Genomic DNA, 25,881 nt, shown 5'->3' on the forward strand with positions numbered 1-25,881 from the left:
TTGATATATGTATTTTTTATTTCAAAATATTAATTTTACTAAAAAATATTTATATCAATATTACTTATTCTTACTCTTTCCTACAACCGAAATTGATTACTTTACTAAAGTCGTAATAATTAATTCCTGACGCCTGGAAAACATTATTATAAACTAGATATAAGTGTAAAATTTATTATAAATCAAAGAAACATGCACTTTAAATTGTGAATTTTTGAACTTTAAATGAAAATATCTCCAAAACCACTTTTTTTCTTAAACTGTAGAGCTTCCTCCTCGTACATATGCATTAAACCACGAATTCGAAATTGCAGTAAGAAATATATATGTAATATAATTTTAGCGACTACTCATTAAACATATTACCGATATAACTATCTTATTTAATATACAAATAATAAAGAGTTGATAAGTGCATTAATGTTTTAAAAAATATTAATCTTCAACAACAGAAAGTTTGTTAAGGAGAATAACATCAAAAAATCTACAAAGTTATTTTGTATGACCGGAAAATGATGTTTATATACAGCTGACACTTTAAAGATACCTATCACGTTGACTATAATTAATCAAAACGATGCCAACATTGCATGTACTAATTGTCTGTCCTTACAACGAAAATGATTCTAGTCGGCCCATATACCTAATATAATATACTATCTGATCTGCAAATTGCCAAGGATAATATAAAAGTATCCGCGTCTCCAGTTGCTGTTCCCACGTATACTGAATATTTTAAATTTCGTTGGGTTGAGGTTATATCTATCTCATACATCTCTATTAATTTAAGCGAGTATATTCGGTAGCAGTGTCCTTCGGTAACAAAAATTATTCAATACAGTAATTTTGTACAGAGGATAGCAGAAGTTATATATATGTATTCTGAACTAGGTGTATTTCGGCCAAACTTGCTATGGATGACCCTCCTCATCCAGTGTGAGAATGGGCAAAATCGGAAGCCTTAAATTTTACAGCTAAAATGGCCAGGATAATAAAGCACATTTACAACACAATGTCAGTAATTATGTACAAATTATAGTCACGGTGCTGTGAATATTAGAATGATTAGTAATTCAATTTTCTCAATGGCCGCTGCATTCTTTTCTTAATGGGCCGCAAATAATTAAGTTTAAACGAAAGCCTTAACAATATGATGTACACACATACATATCTACCTTACAGTAATTGCATAAATTAAAACTAACTCATAGTAATGTCTCATAATTTTCACATTATCTTTATACACAATTCTTAATTGACACAAGCCATGCAAAATACTTTAAGTTTTACGCCCCAAAAAATGTTGATACACCTTGCAGGAATGTCTTTGCGTTCTTATTTTTTAAACAATCAGAAACCAAATATGATTAATACTTTTAATCAAATATATTTTGTCTAAACTTATAGTGTACTTCGTAAAGCTAATGGAATTATTTATTTTCTATGACCTGTTTCAAGCTGACGGTTGAAGTTAGTCACTTTAGCGACGGCTGACAGTTCGAAAGAATATAAATACAAATTTGTTGAAAAGTATTGATTACTTGATATATCAAATCTCTTGATATATCTAATTTGATTTATAATTCTTTGGAGTCTAAGATTGGTGCTTCTACCTTGATGTATTTAAATGAAAGAAAATATATAACTTAACAGTTTCCTTTTGTTTTTGTTAATTAAATGGAAATCTTGAACTGCTGAGGTGTATTAAAGAGCGCGCAAAGGGTTGTCTTTAATAATGTATTGGCTGCCAAAATTATAATCGGCTTCTTCAACTTAGTAACTCCATAGTTTTGCAGACAACCACTATTTCAGCTATTTTATTAATAGTAGAGACTTTTCCATGTTTTGGCTGGATTACCTGAACGTATGAGTTGCGGTTCGAGTAACGATAGTCAAGAAACACACAATTTTACATATTTATTAACATCAATAATATTGAAAAAACTAACCAATCAGCAATTTGCCAAATACAACAATACAACAAAAATATTTCCTTTTTTCTGTCCTAAAATAAAACTGTCATGTAATTTAGAAATCTTGAGCTTATTTTAATCTTGATAGTGAATATAAATTTATAAATAATAAATTAGTTAGTTTGCAGTAATAAGACCGCTAATTACAGCTTGAATTACCTAATGGCGGAAGTTTTTTCAGCATTCGAGATTTTGTTTTGATCTGGGTTAATACTTCACTATTATTATATATATAATATTAAGCTAATAATAATACAATTATTTTAATAAAGGCGTTATCAAGAGCTAAAGCAAAGACAGGCTTTGGCGCTTGAACCTCTTCTAAATAAAGTTTACAATAATCTGATTGAGAGTTTTTTGGTTAGGTGGAGTATAAGAGTTTAACTTCCTTTTCGAGACACACGAAATAAGTGAACTTTTCTAGACCTCATTCATACATATATTATATATGCGTGAAGTACTTGGTTTCTACATTCGATGCATTCCAGTCAGAAGAGATTAATTTAAATTTTATTGGCTTGTTGTTATGTGTCGAACAAATTTTACGGTTAAAATTCTTTTATACATATATGCAGTAAATTTTTGCACTAAAACATAATCGAAATCTAAACGTGTGTGTATTTCATGTACACGCATGCGAAACTACACAACAATAGTTATTGCATATGAATTTTTACATATTACAAAATATGTAGATGTGTTGGTACTTATGAATGCATATGTACATGTAGGTAAGAAGTTCGTGTCGAACTGGCCAAGCATGCGCTTCGGTGACTCCGTCGAAGCCACCAAATTCGACAGTTAAACGCAAGCAATAAAACTGCCATGCCCACGCTTCAGACGCGCAATTATGCCATTGGACAGTGGTGTATTCCAGCACAGATTGCACACAAAATATTCACTGAGCGCGACCATATACAATTTTGTCTTTGATTTAATATGTTGCTACTCTTCATAATACAATACTAGACATCCATTCATTATCTAATCATTCCCATTATTTTCTTCTCTAATTAGATCCGTTTTATTTTTAGGGGTATAAGCATCTTTTAACATACCACTTAGTGACGTATTTTAAATTTTTATATTTTTGCTTTTTCAATATTCCCATTATTACTCAATATTCCTCCTGTAGGCCTTGGCGATAATGAATTATGGTTCAGCCTACTTATGGCTTATTTTTCGGTGTTTTGGGAAAGAAAAAACGCGTTAATTCTGGCATGCCCCTACCTTTCTTACCATTTTTGAACATTTAAATTAAAATACGCAACATTTTTTACTATTAAAAACTATTATATTATATATATATATATTTACCGCTTAATATTTGAGTAATTATTGTATTTAAAACTTTTTTTTTGAGAAATTATGATATACTTGTATTAACATACTCGGTTTTTGAACTTTCAATAATAAATAAGCAAATATAGTAATAGCAAATTAAAATTTTTAGCTGTCAAATTATATTTTTTATACTTGTACATTTTTTAAAATTTTATTTGGCAGAATATCAATCTGGCCGTTCCAGTTGCTAAACGTCAAAATGACCCGATCCAGACTATTGACAAAGTTGAATAGTTGATTTACTCAACTTCCACTGACATTAGAATTGTATATCTCCATTCTTCATTGGAAACACAGAATGTGCAGTAAAATATTTTTTCTATATGCAAATCCGTCGGTGAAATCTAAACCAATATTCACACCCGATTCAAATTGAAATTAAGATTTGAAAATGAATTCAAATTAGCATTTGAACATAGGTTTGCCTATCCGGAATGTTTTTTAAAGAATACCAAACAAATATATCTAAGAGTGTATTCATGCGGCGCATGGACCACGCCTGAAGTTTGACGGAAGATGTTCTTCGAATTGTGGTTTGCCCACGAAAAAGGACTTTTTAAGTTTTGAACACCGCTGATTTTTAAACTTCTAATGAGTATCTGCTCCTTTAGCCCACTTCTCTAGATTTACCTGTAGCGGAGTTTCGACAACTAAATCTTTCAATTAATGTGAATAAACGCGAATATATTAAGAGTTTTGTAATTGCCAACGTTTGACCGAAAGCAACAGCCTGTGCAGTAAGAGTCATAATACCTGCTGAACAGCAGTGCGTATCCACTGGCAGTAGCTTTCCACTGCGCTAGCAAAGCGCTCATATGGCTGTAATTATGAAAATACCCTCTTTGCTAGTGCCATAAAATTATTTTTAACTTTTTTTCCGCTTAGTGTGTAAAAAATGTTAACAGTTGCATTCTACGCGGACAAATAGAGCTCAACTGTGTAGCATTTCACACACACATATGATTTGTAAGTTTGTGTGTAGTTAAGAAGAATTCAACTAAAACGAAACTGAAGGGTAGCCCGGCCAACTTAGAGATGAGTGAAAAACTTATGGCGAAAGCAAAACGTGGGTGCAGTATGACGACGGAGTTCCAATTCCGTCGAGTTCTGTCGGTAAATTTGCTCTCTGCTGTGCCAGTCATGGCATATAAGCTGCTTCACTAATAAAAAGTAAAAATTACCGGCCGACAAGAAGTCGTCAGCATCGTAAAAACCGTCTCAACTTTTCCGACCGCTTCCAAGTTTTATTTCTGAAATCGATTCATTTCAGCTAATTAATTTACAGCGAGTCATGAATCGTACCACAATTCACAAATCGACAGTATTTCGTCTAGGTATTGTGCAAATATACATAACATATAATATATGGACAGCATTGTATCGGCGGGAAATCACAAGAAAGCTCTACGCATGCAGCCGAGGATATTGAGGAAAAATTAATACCCATAAATTAAATGAGGTGCAGTCACAGGTGAAGCTTTGTAAACAGAAATCTACACGGACAATGTCTGGCTGTAAAATTCACTGATTTTACACTATATGTTATAATGAGCTTTTTTGTGTGAACGTATACTCTAGCCATTGCCACAGCATATAAACGTTTGTAATTCATAGTACTGTCATTTCAAAATACCTATATATTTACATACCAGTATGTACTACACATAAGTTAATGCTTCTCATGTTGGGGTATTTCCTTACAACCGTTCGACTCGCCACTTTTTGAATTCATTAAAAGAGAATACCAAACTTTTATTTTATATATTTTAGACTTAACTATTGTGAATGGCTCACATGACACTATAGCACTCCCGTTTCTAAGCTCTTCCTCATTTTTCAAATATTGCAGACGTGTATTGTTATTATTTTTAGAACAAACTCAACAATTATATATTATATTAAGAGGCATATCTAATTTTTATTCAATATTGGTCTTACGTTTACAACATAAATTAAAAACCCATTACCATGCAAAATAGTAAAACTTTTTGATAAGATAGCAGCGCCCAAATATACAATAGAGAGCAGAGAAATTGGTGATCGAAGACAACTGAGCGTTTTGTAGTGTCGAGTTTGGAAATTTGTAGCGCCTGCTCCCAATGATTTTTGTGAATTAACTGGTCTACTCGGGTATCACTTTACGGACAGCTAATATCTTAGCTATATCTTACCATAGCTAAGCCATGTTGTTAAATATATGTACATATATCAACGCTAATGCATTTACAAACAATCATGGGCGACAAACAAACCAATAATAACAACAATTGCTAAGTGTGAAAGTGTGAAATTTTGAAATCCGAAGAATTCGCATGTTTCTTTCGGTGCATTATTTGAAAAGAGTTCTCCTTTTTTACTTTTGTTGTGTGCAGTTATGCGTGCTGTAGGTTGCAGCTCTAATAACTGAAAGAGGTACAAACTGCAGAAAGTACATATTATATGTGAATAAAGCAACGTGTTAAAAATAAAATTACTAGGCGCTGAGGATGAAACTACTAGCTAGGCTTAATCAGAAGCTATAAAACACTCCATTTTAATAAATTGTATATGTTTAACTTACATTAGAGTTACTCACGGAGTAACTCACGCATCTTATACCCATTTTTTTCAATTCACAGGCAAATTAGTTTGGTGCAAACCTGATTTCCGAAGTCCACAATGAAGACTAATTTGCATTTACGTTTATGCTTATTAAAATGAGTTCGAATAAATTAGGGTTGTAGACGAATTAATATACTATTTACTCTAAATAAAAAAGAGGCCGATGAAAGTATGCAACATCTAAGTTATTATCAACGTACAATTTTGCCATGCCAAACTATGTTCTCGATAACACTCGCTAAAATCCAATTATATTTTTAAAGAAAAGTGGTTGGTGGTCTTCTTGGAGTATATGTAAACAGGTAAATCGGTGTTCAAGCACGCCTACTTATATATTTTCGTTTTTGCACTGAAACTAATTGTCGCACGAAAAGGCTACGGTGCTGGCCATATTCGGTCAAAAGCCACTTCGATTCAATTAAGCTCTTGTTAACAACTCTAAGTATATTCAGTTTAATTAAGTTGATGAAGAGAAACAATGTATGGCAATTTCTATGCCAGTTTCATTTTCTCTTTCCTCCTTATTATGGATATTATATAAATTTGTAATGGAAATTTTGTAGTTATACCATGTACAGGGTATATTTAGTTTGCCACGAAGTTTGGAACATCCAGAAAGAAACGTCGGTACGATTTACCTATGTCCGTCTGTCTGTCCGACCGTTCGTCTGTCTGTATATACGCTAACTTGCTCCTCATTTTTTGAGATATCAATCTGAAATTTTGCATTCGCAATTCTCTTTACAAGAAGCTGCTCATTTGTCGAAACCGAAACATATAGCTGTCATACAAACTGAACGAATAAAATAAGTTCTTGTATTGAAAACTTTTTTATTTGACGAGGCGGCGAAGAATCTTTTCCAAGGCTTTCAGAGGCCTGGAATCTCTGTAGACCCTTAACTAAACAAATATGGATTGTGACATTTGCCTGAAGTTAATTAGCAACGGAGAGAAAAAAGCCTAGAACAGTTTTAAGGCAGTAGTGCTTTGTTTCCTTGGAAACCATAGGGCTGACAATTATGACGAACTGTTCAGTGACATGATTACGAATCTCTCTATCGGATTGAAGAACTTGTAGGAAATTTTTGTATATGTGAAGGGTATTATAGCTTCGGTGCAACCGAGGTTAACCTTTTTTCTTGCTTTTACTTTTACTTGTAACTTGGGTGATAAAAATGCTAAAAGGAACAAATAAATTTATGATAAAAACCTGTGTAAGAAATTTCCGGGAGTTCACTAACATTATATTTTGCTATGTGAATTCTACTTGATTTGACAAAGTAAAAGCAACATAAAATGTACAAAAATAATAAGGAATTTGCGGAGTTATTCACATTGAAATTTATATGGAAAGTATGGTTTTTGTACTTTCCATGTGGGCTACTTCCAAAAAAAAAAACTGAATTCTTCAATTAAAATGGAACTCGAAAACAAATTTAATTTGGTTGACATCGGCTATCTTCAGCGCTAAAAATTACACTTAAACAGGTGCTGCTGCCGAGGCGATCTCCCTTGTATCGGCACCACATCGCAGCACGTACAGATCTTCGGGTAAATATGTATGTTTGTATGTGATGCGTATGTATGGTCCACTTTATGCAGACGTCCACTCTAGATTCATTCTGCGAAACATTATACCGGTTACGAAAATACCTACTTATGACTTATGTATGTATGTGTGTATGTGTGCAGGGATTGTGAGGCCTCTCATCATCAAATAATCAGGTATCGATCGCATATCAATTTAGGCAGTGTTGAAATGCCAAGATAAACTAATTTAAAGTATTTATCATCATAATATAATGTCATAAAATTATTAATAAAAGCTTCGGGCAGACAAAATCGTTAAAATTACTTATCGAAATTACGTAATTAATAAAATAGCCTTTGCATATCGATGTGTATATTCAGCTTAGGTATTGCACTCATTTCTGTCAAGCGACTTGTTTTTTGAAAATTGATTTCAGAATAACTCAGCGTTAAATGTCTAGCTGGGAGAAAAGGACGTGTGTAAAATTTCAGATGGATATCTCAAAAAATGTGGAACTAGTTCGCGTATATACTGACAAACGGACGGACAGACGGGCTTGGCTAAATAGACTTAGCATGATCATGCTCATGCTGATCAATTATATATATTATACATACTTGTACATATATTTTATTGGCTCTTCGACGTTTCCTTCTGGTTGTTACAAACTTCGTGGCAAACTTAATATACCCTGTTTAGGGTATACAAATTTTTTTCTTTCGCATAGTAAACATAAAAATATTCTGCTTAAGAAGTCAAGCCCGAAGATTGTGTCTTATTTCGATACAGATTGTCACAATATATAAGATGTAAGCAATTTTGCAAATGTATGTATGAACTTAAGTTCTTAAATATTACTTTTCGTCTGCCGTTCTTTAATATTTCCGGGGACTCTTTCATTACAATGATTTCTATGACAAGTTTATGAATTTTATGTTAAATTTTGGCAAAATATTTATTTTCACAATATCGCCAATAAAGAACGCTTGTGAATGACTTGTTTTAATAATTCATATTTTATCTCCACTTAAATAGAGTGCGATTCGTTTAGGGAAAAAATATTGAATGTTCCCACTACTAGTTATACATTTTTTGTTGCTGTCTCTGTTTACAAATCGATATTTTAAAAGTGAGAAATACGATTATAATTATTTTTATACACGTGTATACATATATTATATAGAGTATATTAACTACCTCCACAAATACGTGAACTTTATAATATAATTATACCCTGAACAGGGTGTATTAAGTTTGCCACGAAGTTTGTAACACCCAGAAGAAAACGTTGAACAGCTCATCATGACTTGATCTAACCATGTCCGTCTGTCTGTCGTACGAACTACGCCTTCGGTTTTTAAGCTATCGTTCTGAAATTTTGCACCTGTCCTTTCCTCACTAAGATGCTGGTCATTTGTCGGAACAGCCGATATCAGACCACTATAGTCTATAGCTGTCAAACAAAATGAACAATCGAAATCAAGTGCTTGTATGCGAAACTTTTTTATTTGACGAGGTATATTCACGAAATTAGATCGGAATAAAATTCTTGTAAGGAAAATTTTTATTTGTAAAGGGTATTATAGTTTAGGTGCAACCGAAGTTAACGTTTTTTCTCATTTTATTTATTGAACATTGTGTTTTGATGAATACTTCAACCAAGAAAAGCTTCATCTATGTTTATAATCATTATTATCCATCACAAGTTCACTGAAACCTATTGAAAAGTATTATTTTATACCGGATTTTTAGGTTTCTTTTCAAATTTTAGACTTTTAAGTAGTAGTATTGTGTATTATTATCGATTTCAAGAAAAAAATGTTCTCCTAATAAGATAATAAACGATCTATTTAACTTTTTTTTTTCAATATTAAAAAGTGTTTGTTGTATTGATATTAATTATAAGTAAGTTGATATTAACACCAGTATATAATAAATATATTTATAGAACACTCACCTAAAGGAATATTTACTCCATTAGGATGCAGAGATGGTTTGCGACCTACCACCGATATGGGCAATACCGCTCCTGAAGTGGACGATGGTGATGGCGAAGATGTGTCACTGGAACCTTCTAGCGATTGTGCTGGAGTGGGCACTGTGGTCATGTGATGTTCGGGTGGTGGCACCGACCCAGATACAGAAGTGATGCCAGAACCGATTCCACCTGCTATACCGCCGTTACCACCACTGCTAACATTTCCGCCGCCATGTTCGGCATGTGGCGGAGATCGGATCGCTGTCGATATATGGTGATGTGCCGCAGCAGCAGCTGCTGCAGCTGCAGCGCTCGCATGATGATTCTGATTCAAGTGATGATGATGCTGCAAGTGATGATGATTAAGTAATGCCGTTGGCCCATGGACCACTGGCGGTACCTCATGAATCTGCAGAACCCTTTGTTCATCCTGCGCTTGTGCCCGTCTCAATGCCGTCTGCAGTGCCATGACGCGTTGACGATCGGCGGTTAAGCGGCACTTTTCACAAGTGCAATAACGGAACTTGCAATATCGTTTGTGTCCTTTTAGTGTGATTTTGAGTCCATGATTTCGGCACCGTGCACAATTTGGTGGAGTGCGGGGTGAGATCGAACTGCCGCTGCTGCTGGAAGCACCACCACAAACGTCTGCCTTTGAGTCATGCATGTCCGAATCGGACATTGTGTCGCTGTTCCAATTATCCTCAGAAACCATTAAAGAACAGCTACGAAGCCTATTCGCTGTGCGTGCGTGATGAACGTGCAGTTGCGAATAAGGCGGGTGAATGTAGAGTGAAATGGTGATGCTCACTTTAGTTGGATATACCAGTACGTATAACAACGCACCTTTATTACCTTTACTACCTGTTAGGTTTAATGTTTTGATATTGAAACTTATTTGTTTATTTGAAGTTTTTTCTTGATAAAAAAGCTTCCAACTGTTGCAATAATTTTGCCTACTTTTTTATTATTATTATTATGTGTTATGTTTGTGTGTCCATTTATATATATATAATTATCAGTTGAAACAACAGTTAAAGATAAATAGGTGATGAAATAGATGGTCAGGTTCTACTCATATATATAATATTATTAAATGTGAACACACACATAGGTATGTACTCAAAATCCTTTGGGCAGTTAATTAATGACTTCCTACTGAGAAGCTGTACGGGTAGTGTTCAATAAAATATTAAGTAGTTAAGGCTATAACAAAAGCAATGCGCTAATCTCGGATGTAATATGGCTTTAATTATACTCTCAAATCACTGATATTTGTCTTATTTGTAGCCATTACTTAAGTTTTCAAACGAATAAACAAATTCTTTTCATTTCTCGAAGCCTCTACGAATTTAAGTATGAACGTTTGTAATTATTATTCCAACGCACTATACCTTTCACAATAACGGATTTTTATCAAACAAAACAACTATTTCATAGTTCAAATATTATATATGTCCTTTTTAACGTTGGTAGATCTTATCACTTGGTTACATTAGTATTAGAATTCACTTAAAAGTTTATTCCACATATAAATTTGTCTAACAGAGACTGATCCCTTATTCCCGTTTTATTGTCAATATTTTATTTGTTTTATGATTTTAGTTTTACCCATTTCCTTCACTAATTTTTCGAAGTGGTGATCTGTAAAAAACAATAAAGTATCTTTGTCAATGAATATGTTATGTCTTAAATACATGTTTTAAATTTCTTTGATTAATTGATCATTATTATTTGATTTGATATTTTACCTTTTTGCATCAACTGTAAAGATAAACTCTTACACTCAAGATAAAATTTGATAGGGCACAAACCGAATAGATAAATATTTTTTTCCTAGATTGGTACAAGCTTTTTTATGTTCGTGTGAAGTTCAGTAAATTCATGGATATTTCACCACGATGACTGACTTTTTGACCAAATGTAAAACAAGAGCCAGCGTATCTCCAGATTAGGCTTCCTGTAACTTTTCGCGGGATCAAATTTGATCAGAGGGCATTATGCATACTTTATTCTTTTAGATGTTTGAGAAGAATATCTTCAAATAAAATATTTTTGTCTACTTCTTTTATATTTTTATACTTTTGAAACATGTTGTTAGAGAGTATGATAGTTTTGTTCACTTAACGGTTATAACGCCTACAAACCAATCGAGATTTAGAGTTATACATAAATAAATGTTATGTATAAATATAAATCATCAGGATGACGAAACGAGGGAAATTCTGGGTGACTCTCTGTCCGTCCGTCCGTGCAACCGATAACGGAGGAATCGGATCATTGCCACGCCCATTGATTCATACACAGATATTAAAGAGGATCTGTGTGCTAAAAATTTGCGAAAATTTGTTTTGTACGATTTTAAAAATCAATAGTGTATAAATCAGTTCATATATAGACATTCAGTCAAAAATATTTTTCAGATTATACAGGAATATATGACTATAGGGGTAGCAAGACTTGACAGATAATAAAAAGACAGAAACATCTCATTCAAACATGCATTTATCGATCTAATTAATTAATCTGTTGACTATCATGATTATGTTCTGGAACATAAAGTTTAAAATCCTCCTTCAATTCCTTGGAACTTCAATTACTTGGAACTTAGACGTGAGCTTTTCGAGTTTTGGCGGCAGTGAATCGATAATAGTCTGGAAATTCAACTTCTTGGCTAAATATTGCAAATCCACAAGGCTTTCCATATTTCTAACATCAACGTCGATGATGGCATTAACCGTTTGAAGAACCAAGTTTCTTTCATTGATTGACTGAAGGAGTTTAAACCATAGTGATGGCCTCCATACGCACTCAAATTTACTCATATATACAGGGCAAAATATCTCCATACTTATTTTTACGTTGGATGTAATTTTGCGCTCCTTCATAAATACCGCTAATATTACTACCATTATCGTAACCCTATCCCCGTCAAATTGAATTAATCACCTATCAAAAGCATTCTAATTTTTAACTATTCACTTAATTTTTGAGAAAATACAGGCTCTTTCGGGAACTCCAGTACCCAGGGGAATTCGGCCTACGTAAAGTGCGATAACAGGCTAAATAAATAAGTCAGAAGCATAAAACTTTACATCTAAGATGGACCCAGAGGGTTTTCAGGAAGCAACATAAAAATAGGACAATGGGCGTGGCACCGCTCATCTTTAAGTGAAATTCTTTGTCTCCGGCTCTTAATCTGAGTCTTTTACTTTACAGTACACAAATCAAGTAGCAATAAATATATCAGAATAAAACTTTGCACTTTTAAGGTGTACAACTCAAGTCTTAAATTAGGACCGCGTGCCACTGAAGAAGCCGCTTGCATCTGTTAAGAATAATTTATGTACTTCAAGAGCACTGTCAGATGATGACCAGTTGGCCGACGGTAGGCTTTCATGTGGAGAACATCCCAAATAAATCTCGCCATTGATCTGGTCGATATATCCATTTCCCTTGACATAATTTTCTATTTTCGAATAGCGAAATCAAATACTGAACTGAATATTATTTATGAGTAGACAATGCATACAAATTATAATCAAAATAACGGTACTTTTTTCTGTGAATTTATCCTCGCTGCATGCATTGTAAACTTTGTACCAGAATTTATGGCAAGACTAATTATAACTTTACATGTACCTATTTCGCTTTTAAAAATGGGCTTGTACTTTCTTTTATCTTCTTTTTTTTAAACCAACCCAACTCTTTTTTGGTATTATGAACTTAAACAATTTTCAAACGAAGTTTTATTGGTGCTGCCAATCTAAAAAATGAAGATTCGACGATCGGAAATTAAGCAGTAGAAAATTTTTAAATGAGAAATCAAAACAATTCAATTCAATTTTTTCTCACAAAAATAATAATAATCAAAATGGGCAATAGTTTTGATTTATATTACGATGACAAAAATTATGGGGTCAAAACTGAAGTGCTGCGCACAAGAAAAAACCTTCGTAATAATTCAAATCCATTGGTAGTTCCTAACCAAGTAGATTCATAAGTTATTTTCGTTTAAATCAAGAATGATTTTGTTTTTTATGAAATGAGTTGAAGGAACATTACAAGAGTGCATTTGTGTGGGGTGGAAAAAACACAAATAACTGCGGAGAAGCCAAACGCTACAAAAATTAAATTTTACTCAAAAAGTATATTCCTAGCAATAGTAGCTCTTTATGTTTGAAATACTAGGAGAATGTCCAAAGACACAATAAAAATAAGAGATGAATCACATTTTATTCGATAGAAACGATGGTGTTTATTTTAATATACCGTCACATGAAATTAAAAAAGCCCTAAGCTAAAAAAATTAAAAATCGACATTTTAATTGATTATCCTGTACCGTATCATAATACATGTTCCTTTAAAATTTTATGATCTAACAAGCAATAATAACATTGCTATAAACAAAATTCAGAAAGCTCTATATGCAAGCGTAACAAATTTGCCAACCAAAACAGTAAGTTTCGCCTTTAGAGAAATAATAAACTATTAATATGGCAGCTATATGCTATATCCGATCTATACAATTTCTGCGGAGATTGCATTATTGTCTTAAATAATAATCCATGCCAAATTACGTGGAGATACCTCGTGAAAGAGTTTCCCGTACAAGCACTTAATTCCGATTGTTCAATTTGTATGGCAGCTATATGCTATAGTGGTCCGATATTGGCCGTTCCGACAAACGAGCAGCTTCTTAGTGAGAAAGGGACAGGTACACAATTTTAGATCGATAGCTTAAAAACTGAGAGACTAGTTGGCGTATATACAGACAGACGAACAGACGGACTGACAGACGGACATGGCTAAATCAACTCAGCTCATCGTGCTGATTATTTATGTATATATTTTATAGGGTCTTCGACGTTATCTTCTGGGTGTTACAAACTTCGTGGCAAACTTAATATACCCTGTTCAGGGTTGAACATGCTTTGTTTTGGTTTTTTGCTTTTATGATTTTTGTTTCTCCTGTAAAATTTATATAATGTAACTTAGGGCTTTTATGTATTTATGTGGCGATATATGAAATAAATCAAGTGCTCTGGAATGATTATATGTCATATGGTACATTTTAATCATAATACAAGAAGATAACAACTATTGTAATTCATTGTTACAAATGTTTGCAAATATGTCAGCGATCGCTCCGCCCACAAACGGCAAATACAATTTGATGGAGCTATTTTGCACATTGTACACTTTCGGCAAATCTTTTAACAAAAATATTGTTTCATATAATAAAAATTAAATGAATTTAAACTTACTATATTTTTTTGAAAAATCGCACACACTCCTCAATTTTTAGTTTTTTGAACGATCCTTATATTGCACATGGTTAGTAATCAATATTTAACGTAATTATACCAAAGTTAACAAAACAGCAATATTGCATTTCTTTTGTATGTTTGTTTACTATTTTTTATCATTTTCAGTTTGTAGGTAGAATTTGATAGCAATTGTTTCATTACACAAGTTCCGTTAACTTTATTTTGCGAATCTGCGTATTTAAAGCGATCGGCCTCAAACAATGATTTTTTTTTATAAATATGTATAAAAATGTATGTATTTAAACAATAACTGATCGTGGCGCTGATTACACTACCAGCGAAGCTGAAATTTTTTGAATAAATTCACCGACGGCGAAACCCAAAGTAACAACGCGCCCAAACACCTTTTGATTATTGGGTAATGTCAGCGAAATATGTTACTGTTGGTTTGCGATCGCACGGAACACCAAATTTGAACGACAGCGCATGCAAAATCACAATCGCGAATGTTTGGCACACTTGGACATATGTCTAATGACCGATGCACAACGCTTAGGAGTAGCTGAAAGCGCAGAAGTAATAAAGGCGGCACTTTTGTATTTATTCTTGCAAAATGCAACACGAACTCCGTTAGACAACGTGCAAAACAAGCGACGACATGAACATCGACAGCGACATCAACATCAATTACGAATTCGTTTTTGACTACGAATTCAACTTGAACTTGCTGAGCGAAGAAATGGATCAACGTGTGAAGCGAATGCGGATGCTAATGGTGACCGGCCGCAGCGGAACAGCACAGAACTGCGAATGTGGCGTGCAGTGTCCAAGTTGTCGACTCAATGCGCTGCGATGCTAGCCACTGCGAATTGAGTTGTTCCCGAGTGCTCTAACCATAGTGGTAACGATGTGCGAATGCACAGACCGTGATAAAGGGTGTAGTAGTTGTGGTGGTGCTGCCGTTTGTAAAGAGTTGCTTGGAGCTTGTTGTGTGGCCGATGACCGTAGTGCAGTCGGCTCGTTTTAGCGAATTGTTTGCTGTCAATGACAATGTCACTACACAGACCTCAGACACGATAGACAAACTGGCGGAGGGGGTACAACTGTACAGCGACACGACAGACCCCAATTAAATGCAAACACTGCAACTGCTTCTGTAAATGTTGCTGTTTCTGTTACTTTTGCTGTTGCTGTTGTTCTAAATGCATTCCTTTACATGTGTCGGTGCTCTGGTGGTTCGCAACTGCCACTACAGCTGTTGTTGTTGTTGTTCTGCTATCATAGTTGCTGCCCTAGCGGTAAGACGAGTGCATACCGGCGCATTGCCCTAAAAAGTTGTTGCGCAGCCACCACCGCAAGCACTTGTTCAGTGCATACATATGCATAACCGAACACCTCCGGAACTGCAACAACAACTGGTGACGATATGAGCGCTCCTACACGTTTCCGAGATGTCGCGACCCACCGCTCACAGCTCAGCCGGAAAGTGCTATAGCCAATGTGTATGAACACATCTATGCTTGTCGCTGTGTTTTGGTCTCTTTCTGTGTTTGTTCAATTATTGTCGTTGCAATACAGCGACTGCATGCGGCACCAGAGCAATGTTAAATTGCATACAGTGTTGTTAGTTGGCAACAAGTTTTCCTGTTAAGGCGCTGTTATACAGTCCATGCTGTTGTTGCACACGAACCAAGTGGTTCGACCGATTCAACACTATCCGACAAATGCTTTATTTCGTTTTGTTTATTATTATCTCGCAACCGTGGCTCTCACCCATATTGTAATTCATTTATTTGCAGTTATGTCTCCCTGGCTTCTCACACTCATAAAAGGCGTTCGACCGGTGGCAACACTTCGCAACTGTTTCGCACTCAGATATTCAGAGCTAATACTTAAGCATAGAAATTTATCCACTCTTCTAACAAACCTTACGTATTGCCTACAGCGTGCTACCTTAATGTACAAAGAGAACATTTGATTGCACCACGATCGATCAATTCAGATCAAATTAACATAAAAATCATATACCGAAGAATATGTTGCGTTGTGCTATGGATTCCTAAACAATTATGTTTATTGTATAAGTTGTATAAATGTTCCGTAACTGATTGACGTAAAGAAGTTAAAAAAAATAATTATACCTTGATTTAAAACGAACTAACTACATACATATGTATATGCTAGGACTGTTTGCTCAAAATAACACTAGCAAGCAAGGATTAATTTGTCTTTAATAAGAGATATGTATGAATTTACTTAATATTAATCACGAAAATTATTCGTATTCCTTCCAAGCTCTGAACAGATGGCTTAAAGTATTATTATTATAGCCATGCCCAGTTAGTACCTCTGAACAGGGTATATTAAGTTTGCCACGAAGCTTCTAACACCCAGAAGGAGACTTCAAACACGCTATAAAACATACATTATACAAATGATCAGCATGACGAGCTGAATCGATTTAACCATGTCCGTCTTGTCTGTCGGTCAGTCCATCAGCCCGTCTGTCTGTCGGTATACGAACTAGTGAGACGATCTGAAATTTTGCATAAGTCCTTTGCTTCCCAAGAACCGGAGGCCAATACCGAATCACTATAGCATATAGCTTTCATACAAAATGAACGATCGGAATCAAGTTCTTGTATGGAAATTTTTATATAATATTTGTGAAGCTTCAGTGCAACCGAAGTTAACATATTTTCTTGTTTTTTATATTCGACAACCAAACAATGAAATATAGGAATATGAACTGAATTATTTCACTTGCGACCCAGGTTTTGAATACGTATTAAGATAATTTATTTTACTCGTGTTTTTCGCTCTAATCAGTCGTTTTTTCTTTTTTAATCTTTACATATACAATCTTGAAATAAAAGAAAATCCCGCTGTCGGGCTTTGGGGCAATTTTCCCACATAAGGCTCGGCCATGGTTTACGTATTTATGGGTTTTAATTATATTCTTTGCAATGAAAATGTCTTAATACTGGAAGGAAGGTGTTGGGCTTTTTACTATTGAATCGTTATTATTATTTAGTGCTAAGTGTAAATATTTAATACCTATATAGATACGTAACATTATCAAAAGCACAAAGAGAGTTGATCACGAAACCGTTAAAAGTATACAAACTTAACAATCTTAAGCTTCAGTTAGCAGATGTATTAAAGTTATAACCAAAATAAAAATTTTGTTTTAATATGAGTAGCTTCTATTTTATATCGTTATTTTTCATGAAAACATGTGAAAAATGATGTTACGTTGTTTTCCATTTTAGCTGATGATACGTACATATTATCTCTTCTCATCTTCATATGGTATTCTCTTTTTCTAATTCAAACTCTTTGCAATACATTGATTATTCGTTAGTGCGGGAATGAAGTACTGTTTTATTAATTATACATACGGTATTACAGGGTATATTAATTTTGCCACGAAGTTTGTAACACCCAAAAGGAAACGTCGGAGACCCAATAAAATATATACAAAAATGATTTGCATGATGAGCTGAGTTGATTTAGCCATGTCCGTCTGTCTGTCTGTCTGTTCGTCTGTCGTATATACGCCAACTAGTCTCTCAGTTTTTAAGCTATCCATCTAAAGAATCTAAATTTCACTAAGAAGCTGCTAATTTATCGGAACGGCCGATATCGGACCACTATAGCCACTGCCATACAAACTGAACGATCGGGATCAAGTGCTTGTATGGAAAACTCTTTCATGAGGTATCTTCGCGTAATTTGGCATGGATTATTATTTAAGACAATAATACAATCTCCGAAGAAATTGTTAAGATCAGATCACTATATCATATAGCTGCCATACATATTGAACGGTCGGAATCAAGTTCTTTTAAGGAACCTTTGTATTTGTGAAGGGTATTATAGCTTCGCAGTGATACCGCAGTGATCGAAGTTAACGTTTTTTCTTGTTTTTTATTAACGCTGATAACCGTAACTGATTTGTTTATATGAGATGAAACGAAAAAATAATAACTTATAGAATCGCGGTGGATAAACATACGTGACATATTGCAAGAGATTGTGAGAGACAAAGCAGGGTAGAGCAGAAAATGTGTGAAGTGGAAGTGTAGAAAATGCAAGTCTGACAAGGGCTTGCGTGCTACAACAATTATACCCATTTTTTTATGTTTGCAGTTTTCTCTTCTTTAACCGCATTGCTGTTATTTATTTACGGGCCGAGGTTTAACCCTTCACTAGGGGAAATATCATAAGTAAGCACGAGGAGTTCTTTAATCAAACTAATATTATTTAAGAATTCGTATGGATTCAATGACGAATTGTTGGATTATTTTATTATTGTAAGTGCTTGTTTGAAGAAACTTATAACAATTTCAATCAAACTTTATCAAGCATTGCTTTGAATTGAGTCGATACAAAATGTTAAAACTAATAGTATTTAAATTGTTTCAAAATACAATATTTTTATTTTCGAAGACAGTTTAATTCATATAAATTTTAATTTCTTAATTTTAAAAATTAGTAAAGTTAGTGAAACAACAAATTCTTCTTTAGTTTTCTAGTCTTCTGAACTGTATTTTCATTAAAACTAATTAATACATTTTGGAAATTAAATAGCAGCGCAATTTATACCTTTAAAATAATCTTATTACATAGTTTCCAACATTTAATTTAAACGAAATAACGTTCGGTTTAATATTTACATGATTTTCCAAATATTCTAATAATTTTAAAGCTGACTTTATCTTAATAAATCTTGAAGGTTTTATACATATATTCTTATCTGAATTATCATAATTATTTAAAAAACAAAACGGTTTCTTAGGTTTGGGAAAGTGTTCCTAATGCGATAGTATAAAGCATATTGGCATATAAGGAAGAATTCTCTTAAATTCTGAAATTTAAATTTGATTATGGTTTCACCGATCTAATATATATAAATAAATAAAGCTATAAAATATTTGAATTCATTTAAAACGTATATATTTAGTAAGTACCACAAAAGTGAATTTGCATTAATATATCGGATCAGGCAAATCAAGGTTAAAAGCAAAACAGCATTTGTACAGTGTACGCTTTGCTAAGTTTGCTTTACGATTTTCGAAAATATTTATATACATTCTTTCTCACTTTGCTTCTCTCAGCTATGCGATATTTTTTGCCATACAAATCAATATGCTCTTATTTATGTATGTATGTATGTACGTATTCGCACTTAGTTTAATGTATCTCAAAGTAGGAAATTGAAACGCAACAAGTTTGCAAGTTGTACATACGCTCATACATGATATCCATGAATATACAGTTGTGTTCATAATAATACAACTAAATTTTAACAGAACTTGTTTTCGGGTTCTATGATACGAATTATTTGAAAATATTTCAAAACAAGTAAGCAGGTCTAAGTTCGGGTGTAACCGAATATTTTATACTCTCGTAAGGTAAAGTGATATACAAAATCTTCGTATATATTTTAATTAAAGTAGGAAGTATTGCACCCATTATTTACAAATCGCACTACTATTAGAAAGAAATTATTTCGGAATTTCATTAAGATTTCTCATATAATGACCAGCACTAATAATATGATTGAACTTTTCAATAAATCTCTGATTGATTCAATAACTTTCAGTCAGTTATTACGTCTGTCTATCCTTTTCGATGAAAAAGTTCAATTGACGTGATATCTAAACCGAAACATTTGTTTTCTATGCCGTTACGTTAAGCAGAAAGCACAATTTTAGGTGAAATTGCATAAAAACATCTCCTAAATTGCTCTTCTATTAATATGAACACAACTGTATATATGAATATATTAATGTATGGATATATAACTATTGATACCAGGTCGAACCTTGCAGAATGTGGTTCCCAAAAGAATTCCTTTTAAGGTACTCCTGGCATAATAAGGAATACACAGGTATCTATAGTAAATATTCGTTATGAAAAATTATAAAATATCTGCATGCAAAATTTACAATGTTGGTTTTTACTGCTTGTCTTTCGATAGCTTCAGCCAATGTATAGGATGAACGAGGAGCAAGCAAATATAAGTGAGAACACTTTCAAATAGTTTTATTTATGGTGGTCTTCGGTACATATTTTTATACTCCCGCAACATGTTGCACAGAGTATAATTATTTTGTTCACCTGACGGTTGTTTTTATCACTTAAAACTAATCAAGACAGATATGAAGTTATATATTGTATATGTATATAAATGATAGGGGAGACAAGACTAGTTGAAATCCAGGTGTCTGTCTGTCCGTGCAAATGATAACTTGAGTAAAAATTAAGATATCCAGATAAAACTTGGTAAATACATATGTATGTATCTTGGCATCCAAGGTGGGTTGGTATTGCAGATGGGCGTAATTACACCACTGCCGCGCACACAAAAGGATATAAACGAAAACCTACAAAGTTATATAACTAAACACCAATATAAGATACAAAACTCTAATTGGGTACAGGGTTTTAAAGTAGTGAGAGGCACTTATGGGCTAAACATTTTTTGAAGTAGGTGTTGTCCCCTTTTTTAATAAATAAATAAAGTTAGTAGAGTAAAACCTTGCACAAATAGCATCCTCAATGTATATAATATAATGCCCAACAAGTGAAAAATGGCTAAGTTCGGGTTTAACCGAACACTTTATACTCTTGCAACGATCAAAACCGGCAAAAACATATACATAGGTGTTGGAAAACAGTATAACTTTATACTAACAAGAAAAAACGTTACCCTTCACAGAACTTGATTTCGATCGTTTCATTTGTAAGGCAGCTACATGATATAGTGATCTAATCTGAACAATTTCTACGGAGAATACATTGTTGCCATAAATAATACTCCATGCAAAATTTCGTGAAGATATCTCGTCAAATAAAAAAATTTCTGTCTGATAACTTGAGTAAAAACTTAGATATCCTAATGGATTGGTATTCGAAATTTTTTTAAAATTGGGCGTGTCCCCGCCTCTAATAAGTTTACTATATGTATCTCCCAAACTATACAAGCTATCATTTATCACCCAAATTTGAAAACTTTCAAAAATATTTTCGAAACAAAAGTTTATTGTATATTTATTGTTTTTCGTCACCACCTCTGAGGATGCAATGTAGGTTTGTTACCAATCTTTTTTGGGTGTTTGGTTCCAAAGGGGGCCTATATTCACCCGTATAACATATACAGTTTTAAATCAATCTACTTTTCATAACAAATATAACTTAAATAAAATGTATATATATATATAAAATCAAGTACACTTAATGGATACTAATAACATTAACAATATAAGTCGAAATAATCCCCTTAAACAAAAACCAAATGAATATATAAAATCGGGTACCATTCAATTGTATTCATTAATAAATAAATGACAAAAAAATTTTCTTGTATTAATTTCAACTGAGTCTATGACCTTCAAAATAAGTTAATACAATATAATACCAAATTTGATTATAATCCATTCACCATTTCGTCGAACAATGAAGTTGAACCTTTTCTACGGTAACAGCTACGAAATGCATAAAACACAGACAAAATTGGCGAAGACAACACATCGGCTAACAATTTCGCCAAGACCAAATTGATCGAATAAGCTACGGCCGTAACCCCATTCGCCGTATTCTAAAGATTTGGTGACCCCACGCGACTTCTTTTTGTTTCTAAACTTGAAAAAGTGACCAGTGTAGAGAAAGTTGAGTCAATTGCGACGGTAATTACAGTGACAAAATTATGCAGATCTTCAGAAAACGTATATTTCCAGTTAAAGAAGTTGAGTCAAGTGTGTCGATACTATTGCAAAGGGACTAAATTGGGAATTAAATTGGCACTTTTGCAAAGCCTTCATTTTTCTTTTGTATGCCAAATATTTACTGACCCGTCCATGGATGTAGTTCATACACCTTTTAACTATGACAATGTATTAAGAAATCTAATCGACTGCCTGAAATGAATTCAGTGACAAGTGGTTAAAAACTCAGGAAATAATATACATGAACAATTTCAGTCAGCAGAGAGTTTCTAATTACATATTAGCCGTCTTCAATTCGCCATTTCTCTGCTCGCTACTGCTCTCTCATCAAAAAAATTACATGTAAAAGCAACAACAAAGTTATCCGAGTTTAATTCGTGCAAGGGAGTATGGCGATAACTCATGATAGTGTTGGTATATATAGTGGTATAGCTAACTTCAGTGTTGCTAAGTGTTGTTTTGCATATTTTAGATCAGTTTTACTATTCAAATGATAAATGAAAATACAAATTTCCTTTTTTTTTATTATAGTAATTTATAGAAAACAAAAGTAAGGGGTTACAGCAATATTTATTAATGCGAAAAAAGAATTTCTCCACTAAGAATGAATCAAAACACTATTGCACATGTTAGCGCAGAATTGCACCACAAGAGAGCAGAAATTGCAAACTGCTATGTTGTGCTAGTGAAATTTCTACTATCAGAAAATAGCTCCTGCCATATGATTATAAAGCACATCTGTATACAAGCGATATTCGACTCATTTTCTTTGATTTTGTTTGTCACAAAAAAATATGAACAAATAAATTTATTAAAAGCAAAGCATCTGACGACACAAGACGACTTTTATAACAAAATACGACATTGAAATGTTTTCTTTTAATAAATATTAAACGGTGTGATTTAATTAATGTCAAAACCAGCTGTTTTATAAATCACCAACGTCAGTGAGGACAGTCTAGATTAGTGAATAGATTATATGTAAAATAACCACTTCAAATTTTTGGTCGAAACATGGTATACAAGATTTAAAGCTACCTAAATATAGTTTTATTAGGAGTTTACTTTTATAACTTTTTATACCCTGAACAGGATATATTAAGTTTGCCACAAAGTTTGTAACACCCAGAAGGAAGCCTATAAAGTATATACATAAATGATCAGCATGATGAGCTGTGTTGATTTAGCCATGTCAGTCTGTCTGTAATACGCGAACTTGTCTCTCAGTTTCTGAAATATCGATCTTAAATTTGGCATATGACCGTTTCTCACCAAAAAGCTGCTCCTCTGTCGGAATGGCTGATATCGGGACACTATAGCATATAGCTACCTGACTGAACAATCGGAATCAAGTTCTTGTATGGAAACATTTTTAATTTCACAAGATATCTTCACGAAATTTGGAACAGCCCACTATCTAAGATAATAATGGAATCTCCCAAGAAAATGTTCTGATCGGATTACTATAGCATATAGCTGCCATACAAACTGAACGATTGGAATCAAGTGCTCGCATGGAAAACTTTTTCATTTTAAAAACTATTTTTACGAAATTTATCTAATATAATAATGGAATCTCCGAAGGAATTGTTCAGATCGAATCACTAAAGCATATTGCTGTCATACTTGTACTAGCTGAACGATCGGATTCTTCTAAGGAACTTTTTGTATTTGTAAAGGGTGCCACCTAAGTTAACGTTTTTTCTTATTTTGCGTATGGTTATTCGCAATAAACCACATGAGCCACTTCATAAAGTGGAAATTCTTACAGTTAGTTGTCCATGACTAGTATTATACATTACCGTAACGATCTATGTAACTGCTTAGTAATATTATGAACCAGACTAATGCAATATTCTGCTAATATACTTATGTACATATATATAAATAGACTATGGGTAGCTAAAATAATATCCATACTCCATATCTATATACAATATCTCAATTAGTTTTAGATGATACAAATAACCGTTAAGTTAACAAAATTATTATACTTTCTAAATCAGGTGTAGAATATAATGGTGAAGCACTTACACCAACCTCGATTATTAATTATTATATGAATATTCACTTAAACAAATTTTTTGGGACTAAATGGTTAAAATTATAATAATAAAAGTACAGTTAACTGAGAATAAGGTGCAGTTAAAACTGAGATTACATTAGAAACTTATCCTAAGTAAGTATCTAGTTGTTGCTGGGAAACGGTTTTTTAAGTAAATACACTTCGAATATCGTATAGTCGCATTAGATTATACATTCACAACACAGAGATATAAATATATACACATTTGCATTTTTTTAACACATAAATTTATTGTTTATATTGTTTCCATTTCAATGCAATTGCTTCTTACCGTTGATAAAAATGTGAGCTCATCAAATAAATATTAGAAAAATTAGCCGGTTCATCGATAATATATTAGTCGTTAGTAACTGCTACTTCTCCAGCTTTCCTATACCGGAAATGATGAGACTAACGAACCGGTTGTATGTAAGAACTCTCTTGAAGCGCATTTGTTCAGTAATAGCAGAGATCACTGCTGGGTTTGCAGAATTATGTTGGTTTGCATGTGTGTATCTAGTACTTATTTACTTAAATATATGCGATTTTGGCAATACAATTGAAGTGTACCGTGCAACCAAATAATTCAACTTCACTTATTTGTACAATAACATGAAAGTCAATTGCATTGGCAAATATACATATGTATATGTGCATTACATATTATATGTGTATGCACATGCTAGTAGAGGTACTGAACTAAAACTGGCATATTCAGACTATATATAACACAATCACTTAACTTTCAATTTGGACATAATTTATTTGATTGGCAATAACAAACGCGTTTCGAACCTCGTCGCATCGGCTCTTTGAACAACCGGCACCCGAATACCCGATATGCTATGTATTTATTTATTTCTTATGATTATTTTTGACATTATTATTTTAACACGGCAGCATCATTGTGGCCCCAACATCTGATAAAGTCGTTTGGTTACTAAAAATGCGCGCCAACAAGAGCTGATTGCAATTTTTCATGCATTATCATTGGCACATTTTGTAATTCTCCTTTCATGTTGGGAGATGTCTTCAGCACGCAACTGGGATAGTACACTCTTTGAGAATTTCTATGTCTGTCGAATCAAAGAGTGCCAATTGTTAAGAGCAGCATGACAGAGTACGACAATCTCTCTTACTAGTGATAATAACCATACCTTCTTGTAGAACCTTGAATATATCAGTACGAAAACCAACGAAGACATTGCCAATTGTTAAATAAGAATAGAAGCTTGGCTTGTTATTGCTGTGGAACCTTAAATTTGAATTTCAAATAGCTAGGCGCTTGCCATTCGAAATTACTTAATTTCATACAAATTATTTGTAGAACGTCTGCACTGTAGTAGTCAAAATATAAAAGCTACGTTCCAACTAATATCAATTTT

The 25,881-nt window shown here is 33.4% G+C and overlaps 1 protein-coding gene across 3 annotated transcripts in view; it reads right to left on the reverse strand.

Moving 5' to 3' along the window:
• The window catches only part of dsx (transcription factor doublesex), an 86,780-nt gene extending 61,356 nt beyond the window's left edge, over positions 1-25,424 (reverse strand). Inside the window, exons 1-2 of one of the 3 annotated variants that reach the window (XM_014242758.3) lie at positions 24,789-25,424; positions 9,407-11,071 (exon numbers count right to left, since the gene is read on the reverse strand). In XM_014242758.3, the coding sequence (XP_014098233.1) occupies positions 9,407-10,142 (736 nt within the window). In that variant the 5' untranslated portion in view covers positions 10,143-11,071; positions 24,789-25,424. Of the gene's footprint in view, positions 1-9,406; positions 11,072-14,695; positions 15,645-24,788 lie in introns of those variants that run through there. The other 2 variants (XM_036373876.2, XM_014242766.3) reach the window with 2 other exon arrangements.
• Positions 25,425-25,881: the final 457 nt, after the last annotated feature.

The sequence above is a fragment of the Bactrocera oleae genome, chromosome 2, assembly GCF_042242935.1.
Source record: "Bactrocera oleae isolate idBacOlea1 chromosome 2, idBacOlea1, whole genome shotgun sequence".
Classification (NCBI taxonomy): domain Eukaryota; kingdom Metazoa; phylum Arthropoda; class Insecta; order Diptera; family Tephritidae; genus Bactrocera; species Bactrocera oleae.